The sequence below is a fragment of the Paramisgurnus dabryanus genome, chromosome 18 (genome assembly GCF_030506205.2).
Source record: "Paramisgurnus dabryanus chromosome 18, PD_genome_1.1, whole genome shotgun sequence".
Classification (NCBI taxonomy): Eukaryota; Metazoa; Chordata; class Actinopteri; order Cypriniformes; family Cobitidae; genus Paramisgurnus; species Paramisgurnus dabryanus.
In genome coordinates this window covers 3,568,258-3,583,571 of record NC_133354.1, presented here as the reverse complement: position 1 = coordinate 3,583,571, position 15,314 = coordinate 3,568,258, and the positions used below count along the sequence as shown (strand labels likewise).

General features: G+C 37.9%; 1 protein-coding gene across 11 annotated transcripts in view; it reads left to right on the top strand.

Annotated features, from left to right (window-relative positions):
• The window catches only part of slc4a4b (solute carrier family 4 member 4b), a 56,931-nt gene that overhangs the window by 5,321 nt on the left and 36,296 nt on the right, over positions 1–15,314 (top strand). For all 11 annotated transcript variants that reach the window (XM_065243862.2, XM_065243863.2, XM_065243855.2 and 8 more), the window contains exons 2-3: positions 2,483–2,553; positions 9,457–9,630. In XM_065243862.2, coding sequence (XP_065099934.1) covers positions 2,483–2,553; positions 9,457–9,630 — 245 coding nt within the window. The remainder of the gene's footprint in view (positions 1–2,482; positions 2,554–9,456; positions 9,631–15,314) is intronic.

Here is a 15,314-nt window from a genome sequence, read left to right as displayed (position 1 = left end):
CGGAGAGTTGATTATGAAGTACAAAAAAATCTAAATGTTAAGTACTATAAACCGGATTAAACCAAAACAAATTGCTGTTCCCACAGAAGCCACAACATTTAAGGAATTAGAACATATGAGAGGGATTTAAAGATCAGTAGATCTTATTAACTCTGTTGAAATCCCACGGTTAATTTAGTTACACAATGTTGTTGCTACGTTTTAAGTCGCTTTTAGGATTTTAAGTTTGGTGCGGGTGCCAATCTGCGCCGCAGGGTTTCGTTCTGACCGATCGTAAACCTCACAGATGGGATTCTCCCCTAAACTAGTACTTCACCAGCAAGTTAATGTTACCCAGCATGGAATACCCAGCCCCACGTGTGGCCAAAATAAACTTGAATTTGTAGTTTTTGCAAAAAATCATTGATATTCCATAATGTTAGCAAAGTCAAAAGTTTCAAAAGTTTTATATATGTTATTTATTTTTCGAGCTATGATTAGACGTCTATTAAATTTTCACTGACAGCCCAAATTTTGCCTTGTAATAGCCTAGACGTCTGGGCTGTGTTTGGACACCTATTAGTCGTCTTTTAAACGCGAAACTGCTTGCTTGGTAGTCAAGTAATAAGTTTAACTCAAGTACTAGGTTCAATGATCCTCTACAGGGGGATGGTTCCTCCCAAGCACCCAATTAAACCAGTATAGGCATCAAGTTCCAAGTAACCTTTGACCCCAGAAAACGTCGACTTTTTGAAAGGTTTCAGCGGCTGCCTTGTTTCGGATGTGATTGATCACTTTCATAAAACCAGCTCTGGAGGTTACATGTGACATTGATAAGAAAATCTTAATCCCTTATGAAAATTTATGGTTTTACTACAGTTTAAACAAAAAAACAACAACATGGTTACTATAATAAAACCATGGTTTTGCTAATAGTAATCAATACAGCAAAAACACATGGTTTCTACACTTTTACCATAAAAAACATGAAGTTTTGTAAGGGATGTATGCCAATGGTTCTCAACTTGGGGGGGGGGGGGTGATATGGTGCCAGGGGCCCCCCAGTTTTATGACGTTTAAATAAAAATGATTATTTATTTTGTGCAATTGCGTTTAATTCGAATTCAAAGTTATATGCCAGGAATTTTCTTGGGGGGGGGTCCGCAAACACGATGCACCCTCCGCCCCAAAAAGTTTAAGAACCACTGCTGTACGCTATCAGTGTGAATGTCATTATCCTTCTGTGTGTTTCTTTCTTGTTTGTTTGTGATTGTATCATCCACCTCTTCTCTGAAGAGAAAAGTGATAAGAGACGGTCAGGAGGATCTCATGCATCTATGCATTTGTGATTACTCACCTTTACTGCATGTATTTACTTGAGCAACATGACATTTCGACTACACTATTTATCCCTATCATTGACTCATTGAATGTGAGTGAGCGTACGTGTTTGTTTTCTTATTATGGTGTCAGGTCAGTTGTATAACCCTGAAGACTTTGTTTTTAGACTCGAAAAATTACCAGTGTCATTTTATATACTGTAGTTTCGTGTGTAGAGCATTGCTATAGCACCGGTCATGGGTTTGGGAACATGTATAATGATAAATGCACGTGTTTTTGAAGTGATCAATACGTCATTTTCATTGGCTACTGCAACGCTATCTCATAGCAATTTGTACGCATTTTACGAGGTGGCTAATTCGTATTAATTTAAACAACCATATTTGTACATTTTTGTACGATTTGCCTTGACCCATTTTACGTTGGGGTTAGGGGTGGGGTTTTGTTATTGTTATTTTATGATAATCGTACGTTTTTGCACGATTTACTTCGCACTAATTAAAAATATGCATAAATCCTCGTGAGATCAGGCTGGCTACCGAGTAAGTGTAGGTCATAGGTCATGCTACATTTCTGACACTGCAAAAAAATAATTGCAGGTTATCTTTGATCACAAGACTTGATAACTGGTGGCTATAAATCTCTCTCACTAGATAGACCATCATTTAAGAGCTTTTTTTTCATAGAAATCGAATGATTCACGATGACTATCTTTCATCTGGTACAGCGGAAAATTGTGCGGTGTGAATCCGGCTTCAGGCCATTTTCAGTAGTCGACAATAAAAACATTTCTGTCTTATCATCACTTACTCATCAAATTGATATTAAACCACATAGTTTGAACCACGTGATCCATATTTAGTTCGTTTTAAATCTGTGAAAATGAAAGAACCAATCAGATTTTACAAGCTTCTCCTCGAGCGCATAAGAACGCTTAGTGTTCAATCCTGGACATGTGATGACTTGAATCAAAATCACGCCTGAGAAACAAGCAGTAGCTGAAAGGTTAAAGGCAGGTGCTGCTTTGAGGAGAAATAACATTCTGAGAAGTTTACACAGCAACAAATCATGGAGTTCACGTAGGCGAGATTAAACATGTTTACTATTTCTGTCAAAGTCTGGTGAGTTCTGGTTTATACTTTGCTCTGTTTGTTTTCTTCAGAGTGGAAGATGAAGCTGTGGTGGACAGAGGAGCATCTTACATCAAAAACGTGTGTGATGAAGAAGTCGAGGGTAAGAAACACCCACGCACGCACACACGCACACACACACACACGCACGCACAGGTAGTATAGGTGATCTGTGGTGTCCCAGTTACTGTGGATTGAGTCTCAACCTCATCTTTTCACCAACTTGCACTCTGTCTGTCTATCTGTCTGTCTGTCTGTCTCTCTCTTTGTCTGTCTGTCTCTCTGTCTGTCTCTATCACTCTCTCTCTGTCTGTCTCTCTCACTTTGTCTGTCTGTCTGTTTCTCTCTGTCTGTCTCTCTCACACTCTGTCTGTCTGTCTCTCTCACTCCCTGTCTGTCTGTCTCTCTCGCTCTGTCTGTCTGTCTGTCTCTCACACTTTCGGTCTGTCTCTCTGACCGTCTGTCTGTCTGTCTCTCTCACTCTCTCACTCTCTGTCTGTCTGTCTGTGTCTCTCACTCTGTCTGTCTGTCTGTCTGTCTGTCTGTCTGTCTCTCTCACTCTCTGTCTGTCTGTCTCTCTCTCTGACTCTGGCTGTCTGTGTGTCTCGATCACACTCTGTCTCTCTGTCCGTCTGTCTGTCTGTCTCTCACACACTCTATCTGTCTGTCTATCTCTCAGTCAGTCAGTCTGTCTGTCTGACACTCTGTCTGTCTCTATCACACTCTGTCTGTCCGTCTCTCTGTCTGTCTGTCTGTCTGTCTGTCTGTGTGTTTCTATCACACTCTGTCTGTGTGTCTGTCTTTCTCACACTCTTGTCTGTCTCTCACTTTGTCTGTCTGTCCGTCTCTCTCACTCGGTCTGTCTGTCTCTCTTTCTGTCTGTTTCTATCACACTCTGTCTGTCTCTCAGTCAGTCAGTCTGTCTGTCTGTGTGTCTGTCTTTCTCACACTCTTGTCTGTCCCTCACTTTGTCTGTCTGTCTGTCTGTTTCTCTTTCTGTCTGTTTCTATCACACTCTGTCTTTCTGTCTCTCAGTCTGTCTGTCTGTCTGTCTGTCTCTCACACACTCTGTCTGTCTGTCTGTCTGTCTGTCTGTCTGTCTCTCACACACTCAGTCTGTCTGTCTATCTCTCAGTCAGTCTGTCTGTCTGTCTGTCTGACACTCTGTCTGTCTCTATCACACTCTGTCTGTCCGTCTCTCTGGCTGTCTGTCTGTCTGTGTGTTTCTATCACACTCTGTCCGTCTGTCTGTTTTTCTCACACTCTTGTCTGTCTCTCACTTTGTCTGTCTGTCTGTTTCTCTTACTCGGTCTGTCTGTCTCTCTTTCTGTCTGTTTCTATCACACTCTGTCTGTCCCTCTGTCTCTCAGTTTGTCTGTGTGTCTGTGTGTCTGTCTTTCTCACACTCTTGTCTGTCCCTCACTTTGTCTGTCTGTCTGTTTCTTTCACTCGATCTGTCTGTCTCTCTTTCTGTCTGTCTCTATCACACTCTGTCTCTATCACACTCTGTCTGTCTGTCTCTCTGTCTGTCTGTCTCTCAGTCTGTCTCTCTCACACTCTTGTCTGTCTCTCACTTTGTCTGTCTGTCTGTCTGTTTCTCTTTCTGTCTGTTTCTATCACACTCTGTCTGTCTGTCTCTCAGTCTGTCTGTCTGTCTGTCTGTCTCTCACACACTCTGTCTGTCTGTCTGTCTGTCTGTCTCTCACACACTCAGTCTGTCTGTCTATCTCTCAGTCAGTCTGTCTGTCTGTCTGTCTGACACTCTGTCTGTCTCTATCACACTCTGTCTGTCCGTCTCTCTGGCTGTCTGTCTGTCTGTGTGTTTCTATCACACTCTGTCCGTCTGTCTGTTTTTCTCACACTCTTGTCTGTCTCTCACTTTGTCTGTCTGTCTGTTTCTCTTACTCGGTCTGTCTGTCTCTCTTTCTGTCTGTTTCTATCACACTCTGTCTGTCCCTCTGTCTCTCAGTTTGTCTGTGTGTCTGTGTGACTGTCTTTCTCACACTCTTGTCTGTCCCTCACTTTGTCTGTCTGTCTGTTTCTTTCACTCGATCTGTCTGTCTCTCTTTCTGTCTGTCTCTATCACACTCTGTCTCTATCACACTCTGTCTGTCTGTCTCTCTGTCTGTCTGTCTCTCAGTCTGTCTCTCTCACACTCTTGTCTGTCTCTCACTTTGTCTGTCTGTCTGTCTGTCTGTTTCTCTCATTCTGTTTGTCTGTCTCTATGTCTGTCTGTCTCTATCACACTCTGTCTGTCCCTTTGTCTCTCAGTCTGTCTGTGTGTCTGTGTGTCTGTCTTTCTCACACTCTTGTCTGTCCCTCACTTTGTCTGTCTGTCTGTTTCTCTCATTCGGTCTGTCTGTCTCTCTTTCTGTCTGTCTCTATCACACTCTGTCTGTCTGTCTCTCAGTCTGTCTGTCTGTCTGTCTGTCTCTCAGTCTGTCTCTCTCACACTCTTGTCTGTCTCTCACTTTGTCTCTCTGTCTGACTGTCTCTATCACACTCTGTCTGTCTGTCTCTCAGTCTGTCTCTCTCACACTCTTGTCTGTCCCTCACTTTGTCTGTCTATCTGTTTCTCTCACTCGGTCTGTCTGTCTCTCTTTCTGTCTGTCTCTATCACACTCTGTTCGCTGTCTCTCAGTCTGTCTGTCTGTCTCTCAGTCTGTCTCTCACACACTCTTGTCTGTCTCTCACTTTGTCTCTCTGTCTGACTGTCTCTATCACACTCTGTCTGTCTGTCTCTCAGTCTGTCTGTTTTTCTGTCTGTCTTTCACTTTGTCTGTCTGTCTCTTACTTACTGTGTATCTTTCTTGCACTTTATTTCACCTTGTCTCACTCTGTCACTCTCAATCTTTTCCTTTTATTTTCTTAATGTGCCTTTTATTAGTGTTGTTACTAGTTGTTTAAAAACTAAAAATCTCCTCTGTTGAAACATATATTTCTATGTAGATGATTGGGTTACATGATTATTCAGGATGATGCCAAACTTGACCTGATGCTCAAATTTAGAATCGATGATTTTGACTACGCTATTTTTGTCACTACTGCGGAGACCAAGTGCTTTCTTTGTGGTAAATCTGGACATTTATTCCGCAATTGCCCTGATAAAGTTAAAGGGAATAAAATTAATATTGCGAATGCACTAACGAAAGATGACTGTGTGGCTGGTAAGGCATTGTCGCCCACGGTGAGGCTCGGTTGTAGCTGTGATATCTACGGGTTCTCCTAGGGAGGCCAGTCTATCCTTTTTGCATAAGGAGCACTTGGTTTGGGCACATCCTGATTTTTTTCTTGTAAACCTATCTCTTTGGGTGCGACGCAGCTCCTTGGAAAAATATAAAGAATAATGTTGCGGTGTTGCAAGAGGAAAGTGAGATAACTTGTGAAAGAATTGAGGAAGAACATCTCTCTGTGATTGGAATAATGCTGTTGACTGGGAGAGGTAGTTTGATGGCATACCTGTGTTAAGTCATAACACTAAAGTGAGTGGGGGAGTTGCCATTTAATTTACTAAGAATTGTATGCCTATTTCTTATGATGTAGATGAAGTTGTAAAAGGTAGGCTTTTAAAAGTAAGAGCTATTTTTGAAAGTTATGTGTTTATTTTTATGTGTGTGTATGTTGCAACTGCACCAGTGGAAAGAACGTTATTTAGGGATACACTTTGTTTGACTTTACAAAAAATTGCTGCCCTAATGAGTTTTTGTTTCTTGGAGGGGATTTGAATTGTACTGAGCTTAATATGGATAGAAATCACATTGAGCCTAATTTGGCTTTAAGTTATCTTCTTTCCCATATTATAAAAATATGAGCTGTGTGACATTTGGAGATGCTTAAAGGGCGATGTGAGGCAATAGACTTGGGTCCACAGCCACACACGTGAATGTGTTATGTCTTTAGCCAGACTAGACAGATTTTATTGTTTTTAAATATCATCTTAGTGTTTTTTAGTAATTGTTATATTACACCGGTGGGTTTTTCTGATCACAGTATGGTGCAAGTTTGTTTTGAGTTTCATAAAACCAAAAAGTGCGTACTGACATTGTAACTGGAATTTCATGAAACAAAGGGAGACTTCAATGTCTTATTACACCAGTGATGGGATGTTGATAATGTCTAGATTAGGCAGTTTACTCAGCAGTACACTCTTACGGCGCATTCACACGGGGCGTAAGCGTTGACGCTTCCCATTCACTTTTAATGGGTGACGTCAAGCGTTGGCGAACTGAATTGTGGATCCGTCGGCGCCGCGTCAGTGCCGTTGCTCGCGGCAGAAGTTGAACATTTCTCAACTTTTCAAGCGGCAACGCGTGCGTCAACCAATCATATTGCCTTATGCAAATAACCTAGGCAGAGCCAGCCAATTACGTTTATGGAAGACCGGAGCTTGTGTTGCGGCCACAGTGATTGGCTGTTGGCCACGCTTCAGACAAGCCTTCTGTTAAGCGTTAACGCTTACGCCCTGTGTAAATTTATCGTTAATGTCAATAAAGGGCGATTTATAGTCGTGCGTAGGTCCTACGGCGTAGGCTATCCATAGCCTGTGCGTAGCTCTGCGTAGCCTGACGCGCACCTCACAAAATTTCTAACACGGACCGTAAGCGCTGTGATTGGTCCACCAGAACCCCTCCCGTCAGGTAAAAAAATGGCGTCATTGGTATTTCCGTTTGAGACAGTGAAAACAAAGATGAGCCAAGTTGAGGAGTGATTTAACTCAAACTGAAACATAAGTCGCTGTTTATTTACTTCCATCATTGCTGGTCTTCTCAAATCATACACAACAAGTTGCTATTTCTTCTTCGTTTGTGGGTTAACTTGCTTAGCTTCTTCTTCTGTGACGACTTCTGCTGCTACTGTGGTTACACGCGTGATTACTGCCAACCAGCGGTTTCGCGTGTGTTTGCACGTCGACGCGGACGGCGACGCACAAGTACAAATGAAAACCGACGCGGAACCTACGCCATCGCTGCTACGCCGTAGGACCTACGCATGACTATAAATCGCCCTTTAAGAGTTGGCTCACTCATTAAAGTTTTTGGAGAAAGAGATTTTTCAGTAGCTAGCTCAATTTAGAGTCTCGTTTTGTTTGGAAGTTTGCTCAAAGAAGACGGCTCTGTTGGCTGATCTTCTGGGGAATTAAATACACGGGACTCTCCAAAATTTTGATTAGATAGATGCACCATCCAAATACTTTTTCAGTTTGGAAAAGAAGAATAGCCAGAAATGTTTTATTCATGCTTTGCCCTCGAAAGATGGAGCTCTATTGTTAGATCCTGCTGATATTCGTAGAAGAGCAGTTGCGTTTTACCAAAATGTCTACAGAAGTGAGCTTGTTTCAGGGTGCTGTGTGAAGAATGACTTTCGCAAAAGATTACCAAAGGTGTCAAAGGAGGCATACGACAACCTAGCAGGGGTTCTTATCCTGGGCGAGCTTCATAAGGCCCTGCAAAGCATGGCCTCTGGGTTGACCTCTATAAGGCTTTTTGATCTAATTTGGGTCGGGCACTGCTAGAAGTACTCAATAGCAACTTGAGGTACTTAATAGGGAAATTGCCATTGAGTTGCTCGAGAGCAGCTATTACTCTTATTCGAAAAAAGAGGGATCTTACTGGCGTCCCATCTCACTTCTTTGTACTGACTATAAATGACTTTTCAAGGCACTGGCTAACAGATTTGCTGAGGTATTGAATCAGGTTATCCATCCAGACTAAACATATTGTATCCCTGATGGTCAGTTTGGCACAATATTAATTTTATTCGAGATATTTTGTATGTTTCTAAATTGTGTGATTTGGATTGCGGCTTAATGTCTTTGGATCAGGAAAAGGCCTTCAATTGTGTCAAGCATTTTTATTTGAGGAGTACAGCTTTTGGTTTTTTCATAAAGTTTGTTGAAATGCATATATGTTTTGTGAAGATCTCTCTCACTCTCTCGCTCTCTCTCTCTCGCTCTCTCTCTCTCCCTCTCGTTTCCTCTCTCTCTCTCTGGTACTAGTTTGTGTCTTAGGGCAAAATAAAATAATGAATGGTACAGATGTAATAAACCATAAATTTACACATGAAGATCTTTACTATCTTAATCCACAAACACATGCTGGGGGGGGGGGGGGTTTCCTTAAACAGCTGCACCCAGTGTCCAAAATTAACTTCTTGCCACACCTGCCAATGACAAACTGAGAACATTAACCAGTCCGAATGGAATATTACAGATCCCTATTGGATATTACACACTTCACAACATGAACTTTGGACTTTCACATGAACCCCCCACACATACGTCACACTTTCTGAGATAAAACCTGATGGATGTATTTGTTTAAAGACAAACATGAGATGACATAAAGAGCAATGGAGATGTTTCTTTAATGATGAATAGTTGTACTAAATTACGTGTGTCAGGAAAACACACTGCTCTCTGTTACTGCATCCACTTCCTGGAGATGTGCTTCCATTTCCTGTTCAGTTAGTTGTACAGGAAGTTGTTGCCATTTATCTGTAATCTTAAGGTCAGAACGTTCTTTCAGTAAAACGTATACAGCACTTTTTTACTTTAATTTTTATACATTTTATTCTGTTTTTTAATTGATTTTGCCCCTGCACACATCACCTTAAATAATAATAATGTGAATGCAATAACCTGTAATATTGAGATCATTGAACAATTGAGACATCCTCTGTTGACTCTCAATGTGTCATATTTGGTATTAACCAGGCCATAAAACTCCAAATATATTACTTATTTAACTAAAACATTAGTCAGGTTGGCTTTATCAGTGTTTCATAGTATTTTCATATCAGTAGGACATATTCAAAATAGATCTGTATTTCCCACAATGACATCACTTTTTGTAATCTGGTTATAAATCAGATGCTTTATGTTTATGTAATAAACATTTACTGCACAAATGTAAATACAGTATGTATGTGTACATATGTGTGCATTTGTGTAGATTATTGGTTTGCTTTCTGTTCATTTTGTGTGTGTTGTTGTGTGTTTGGCGCACAGGTCATCACACAGTCTACATTGGCGTTCATGTGCCTAAGAGTTATCGTCGCAGACGACGACACAGACGACGGTCCAGTCACAAAGAGAGGAAAGAACGTGTGACAGAAAATACAAGCGACAAATCGGATGCTGAGAATACAGATGAACCTGCCTCCAGCATCCTTAAACCGCTCAGTAAGTGACACGCCACAAATTACAAAAAATACCCATCATGCACTCTGCCTCTTTCTGTATACATGTGTTTTGCATGTGATCTCTTTAGAGTTTAACAATTGAACGATTTTGCCTTCAAAAATGGCTACTGTAGCACACAGGTTTGCCCATCTCACAGATATTATCTGATATAGGAGGCTTTCAGCGAGTTTATTTTTTTTTCTGCAGGTTAAAGATGAAAGGATTTTGTTTATTAGTATTTGAGCTGTGAATATTTGGGCTAGTTTTGAATGTCCATTGGTCTAGATTGCAATGTTTAGGGTGCATTTAAACTATAACTGTCGTAACCTGCAATCGGATTAAATTCAGTCAGATTGACAAAATTTTGTGCATATAAAAACATAGCCGACGTGGTTATCATCTGTGCCAACCATATTTTCCATGCACACGCAAAACAATAGGATTCAAAGGATTCACTTCCTCATTTAAATGCAATTGTTACTCACATAATGTTGCTGTGTTTACATGCCGTGCAAAGTAGGTTTAGTAAAAATATTACTGTGTGTACTTCTCTTAGTTAAACATTTCCAGGAAGACTTAAATTGTGTTTATAGGTTTACTAGTCATATACATAGTAATAAGTGACAAAGCATCTTTAAGGAACAGTTTACCAAACAAGTCTTATGACAGTAAATTCAACATCCACTTATCTTCTTGTTTTGTTTTATAGACATGTCTGTAGACTTTCTTTATTTGATGTGGAAAAGTAAAACACTTCAAAAATTACACAATTTCCAGTATACCCCCACCCCAATATTTATACAGTGACAAATAGTACAATAAACCAGTGGTTCTCAAACTTTTTCAGTGTGTGGCCCCCCTTGTGTATCGTGCATTCCTTCGCAGCCCCCCCAAAGAAAATTTACGACAAATTTGTTCTAAAAGGTAACATTTTAATTAAACAAAACATATTAAATTATACAAAGTTGGTTAGTAGCCTTATTTTTTAAGGTTTAATTACACAGAATTCATGATAAATTAATGTATTTTATAAAATGTCATAAAACTGGGGCCCCCCTTGCACCATCTCGCGGCCCCCCTGGGGGCCCCGGACCCCAGTTTGAGAACCACTGCAATAAACACATGAGCGATTCACTACATTGCAAAAAATGACTTTCTTACTTAGTATTTTTGTATTGTTTAAGGTATTTGTACTGAAAACTTCTTAAATGAAGATGCCTTTTCTTGTTAAACAAAATGACCTAAGAAATTAAGCCTAGTTTTTAGACAAAAATCATAACATTTAAGTTAATTTGTGCTTAAAACAAAAGAAAAAAAAACTCTTTAACTTTTTTCTTAAACACTTAATTCAATAAATATTTTCTTACCCCATTGGCAGATTTTCACTTAAATTGTATATTTGATGTTCTTATACATCTTGATTTAAGATTTTTTTTTATTTGTAATTGAAAACATGACAAAAATACTAAGTAAAAAGTATTTTTTTGCAGTTTACACTGCAAAATTTTTTTTTCAAGAAAAATATTTCATATTATTTTTGTCTTTCTTTCAGTAAAAATAACAAAAAATTCTTAAATAAGATGCTTTTTCTTGATGAGGGAAAACTACTCAAGAAAATATGTCTAGTTTTTAGACTAAAAATATCAAATTTAAGTGATTTTGTGCATAAAACAAGCAAAAAATTCTGCCAATGGGGTAAGCAAAAATCTTGAACATTTTTCTTAAACACTAAAATCTAGAAAAATTCAAGAAAAATTAGCTTACCCCATTGGCAGATTTTTTTGCTTGTTTTATGCACAACATCACTTAAATTTGATATTTTTGGTTTAAAAACTAGACTTATTTTCTTGGGTTGTTTTGCTCACCAAGAAAAAGCATATTAATTGAAGTATTTTTAGATATTTTACTGAAAATATGACAAGGTTTTTTTTCTTGAAAATCATTTTTTGCAGTGTATCAGTATGGTGTGATCCTGATATGATACACTAAAGTCAGATGTTAGCTTTCCAACCAGTGGTACATTTTTAAACAAGGAAGAAATTTTATTTATCATGAGCTATCCACGAGGCTTTGACTTTCATGTTAAAAATGCTTCCACTTCATTGTAAATACAGCAATATTCATAGAAAGTAGACAATAAATTCAAAATCACAGAGATATATTTCGGTCAGTATCGATTGTTCAACCCGATTTACACCTTTTTCTCAGAAAAAAGATTGTACTGGGCTGAAACTTCATGAGTCAACCCTGATGAAATGTTTAGTTTTCTATGAACTACTCCTTTAGGCCTATATAGAAACCCATGAACGTTTTTAACTAAACATTAAACAGACTTTCTTCAAAGAGCCGTCAGAAAGCAATAAACAAATATTTCACAGAGCAATCCAGGATGTTATAAAGAACAAGTAAGTGATTAAATATGAATCAGCATTGAAGAACAGATAAAAACAAATCCCCGTGGCCTTAGTTTAAGGTCTTTGTGTTTATGTGCTAATCTCTCCTAATCACCGACATGGCTAAAAAGACAAAGCGTCAAAGAGAACAAGTGCGTAGTCACCAGTATCTGTGCTTATCCTCTCTTTCGACCTCTCTCTGTCTCTATATCTTCACTTACTTGTTTTGTGTATTCATCTCTCAGTTTCTCTGTTTGAAGTTGTAACAAAAGCTGTGAGAAAGCACAGACTTCACACATTAGTCACTAGCTTCAATTCTCACTATTGTGACAAGTGCAAACATTTCTCGCATGAGTTTGTACAGTGGATTTGTGTGTGTGTATATAGTCCACAATCTCACAGTCATAGCATTAGCGGTCAGCTGATTGTAATAATGTCATTTGTCTTTGTGTGTACTTGCGGTCTGGTGTATAATGGATAATTTTAGTTACTTGTGGTGAAGGCATTAACTCTTTGCCCAGGTTAACAGGCCCAGAGCCAAACATGGGTGGTAGGGATGTTCTTTTCTCAGTCTGTTCAGTACACTGTGGCCTTATTTATTCTTGAAGGGCCAATTTAGGCAACTAGGAGGAAAGCATTAGTCAAGCGTTGGCTAGTGTAGAGCAACCTAGCATGCATGCAATATGTGAAAGGAATAGTTAATTGAAAATATGATTTATTCACCTGAATGATGTCACAGATGAATGTGACTTAATTTCTTCAGTTTAACATTGATGAAAAAGTTAAGAGTAAAATGTCATCATTTTAATTTCTTATATGGGGTTCGAAGTTGAACTTTTGGAGCTCCAAAAAACGCATACATTTATTATTAAAGTATTCCTAATGACCCCACAGTGCAAAAAATGACTTTCTTACATAGTATTTTTGTCTTGTTTTCAGTACAAATATAAAAAAAATTCTTAAAACAAGATGTATATTTTTGATGAGCAAAATGACCCAAGAAAATAAGTTTCGTTTCTAGACAAAAATATACAATTTAAGTGATTTGTGCTTAAGACAAGCAAAAATATCTCCCAATAGGTTAAGAAAAAAAATCTAAAAATAAGTTTACGTTTTTCTTAAACGCTTAATTAAAAAAAAAAAAATTCACCCCATTTTTTATTATTATTAAACCTTTATTTATCCAGGTAAACTGTTTGAGAACCACAAAATTCACCCCATTTTTTATTATTATTAAACCTTTATTTATCCAGGTAAACTGTTTGAGAACCACTTCTCATTTACAAACATGACCTGGCCATTGACAGATATTTTTGCTTGTTTTGAGCACAAAATCACTTAAATTTGATATTTTTGGTCTAAAAACTAGACTTATTTTCTTAGGTCATTTTGCTAATCAAGAAAATACATCTTGATTTAAGAATTTTTAGATATTCGTACTGAAAACAAGAGACAAATACTAAGTGAGAAAGTCATTTTTTGCAGTGCAGTGCCACCATGTTTCAATTTTTTGCTCTGATCTGTTTGTTTACACTTCAATTTCACACAAAAAAAAACCCTTTTAAAAGACCCTAACATGCACCATTTAGGTATGAATATGCATACATTTGGTACTAATATGTACCAATGATGTACTAATATGACCTCTTTAGATGCAAAGGTGTATGTTTTGAAATGGTAATTCGTATTTTGACCATTTTTTGACAGTGTATGGTTTCTCTTGTATACTTTATATTAACCCAACGGAGTCATTTAAAGTATTTTAATGAAGGACGTTTGTGCTTTTGAAGTTTTGCTGTGTCGTCCTCCCTATAAGAAAGGTAACTTGATGGCAATTTAATATAAAATGATTCATTTGTGTTCAACTGAACTGAAGACATGAAGTGGTATTTTCAGTTTGTTCTTGAAAGGAAATGTACCTTTGTACTTTGCAACTCTGTAAAGTTTGTAGTTGTGTTTCTCTTTGTTACTTAGTATTACTTTAAAAAATGTTGGGTTATTTTCAACCCAGCGTTAGGTCAAAAAGGAACTAACTCGTTGGGGTTAAATTAACCCAGGAAATGTTTATATTTAGACCCCAAAATGGGTTAAAACTACCCAACATTTTGGGTTAAAACAGCCCAGCTTAGGCTAACTTATTTTTTGACCCAACGCTGTAAATAATGGTGTGTTTAAACCCATAGTTGGGTCAAATATGGACCCTATTATGGATGTTGTGAGTAAAACAATCCAGCATTTAGGTAGAAATTAACCCAACTGTTGGGTTTGTCCATATTTGACCCAACTATGGGTTGAAACAACCCAACATTTTGTACAAACAAAGTGACCTATGCATTTGGTGTCCCATGCCTTGCTTTCTAAACTCCCAGTTTCCTTGAGCTGTTTTATAAATAAACATGATGTTGAAATAAAAAAGTTCATACTATTGGATAAGCCACATAGAAACCATGATTTTTTAAATCCATAAACAGATAAATAGATTTGTTCAATGTGTTAAAACTGTTGATTCATTTATTTATTAAATTGGTGATGTGTTTTATAAATGAGCAATTCTAGCGTTATGCATTTGATATTTGCTGTCAAAACTTGAAATGTAATTTTATGCATTTATTATCAATATTTTGCACCATATTTTCCTAAACCCCTGATAATAGATTTCAAACATTAGAAAAATGTCTGTCTATACTCATGTTTTCTGTTTTAGATAAGGGACGCATCCATGTGTTATGGATGTGACAAAAAATTACACATCCCAAGTTTTTGGGAGGCAAAACACTTTGTCGGAATTCTGTGAATTAAAATGCACAAACCAGAAGCAATAAAACCCAACCAATGGAGAAGGGACGGCTCTTCAAAAAATAAATAATATTTATTTTACACATTTTTGTATGCGCATTTATGAGGAAAAACAACATTACCGATGTGTAATTTCTCTGTTATAGATGTGACAATTCTGAAATGTGCACTCTGAAACATGTAAAAAATATTGACATCTGATATATCAGTATGGCTGAAAATTTTGGGTAAAAACTTTAATTTTCATAAGTATGCAATGGTTGACATTTGCTCTTGGAATGAGCCTCTGTGCTTGATACTTCGTGTTCATATGTAGTGTTATTTCTTTATTACACATCCCAACATATTTATTACAAATATAATAAATATTTAACCCATAGTTGGGTCAAATATGGACAAACCCAACAGTTGGGTTCATTTCAACTTAAATGCTGTATTGTTTAACTCATAGTTGACTGACAACATCCAATAACAAGGTTATTTATTACCAAACAG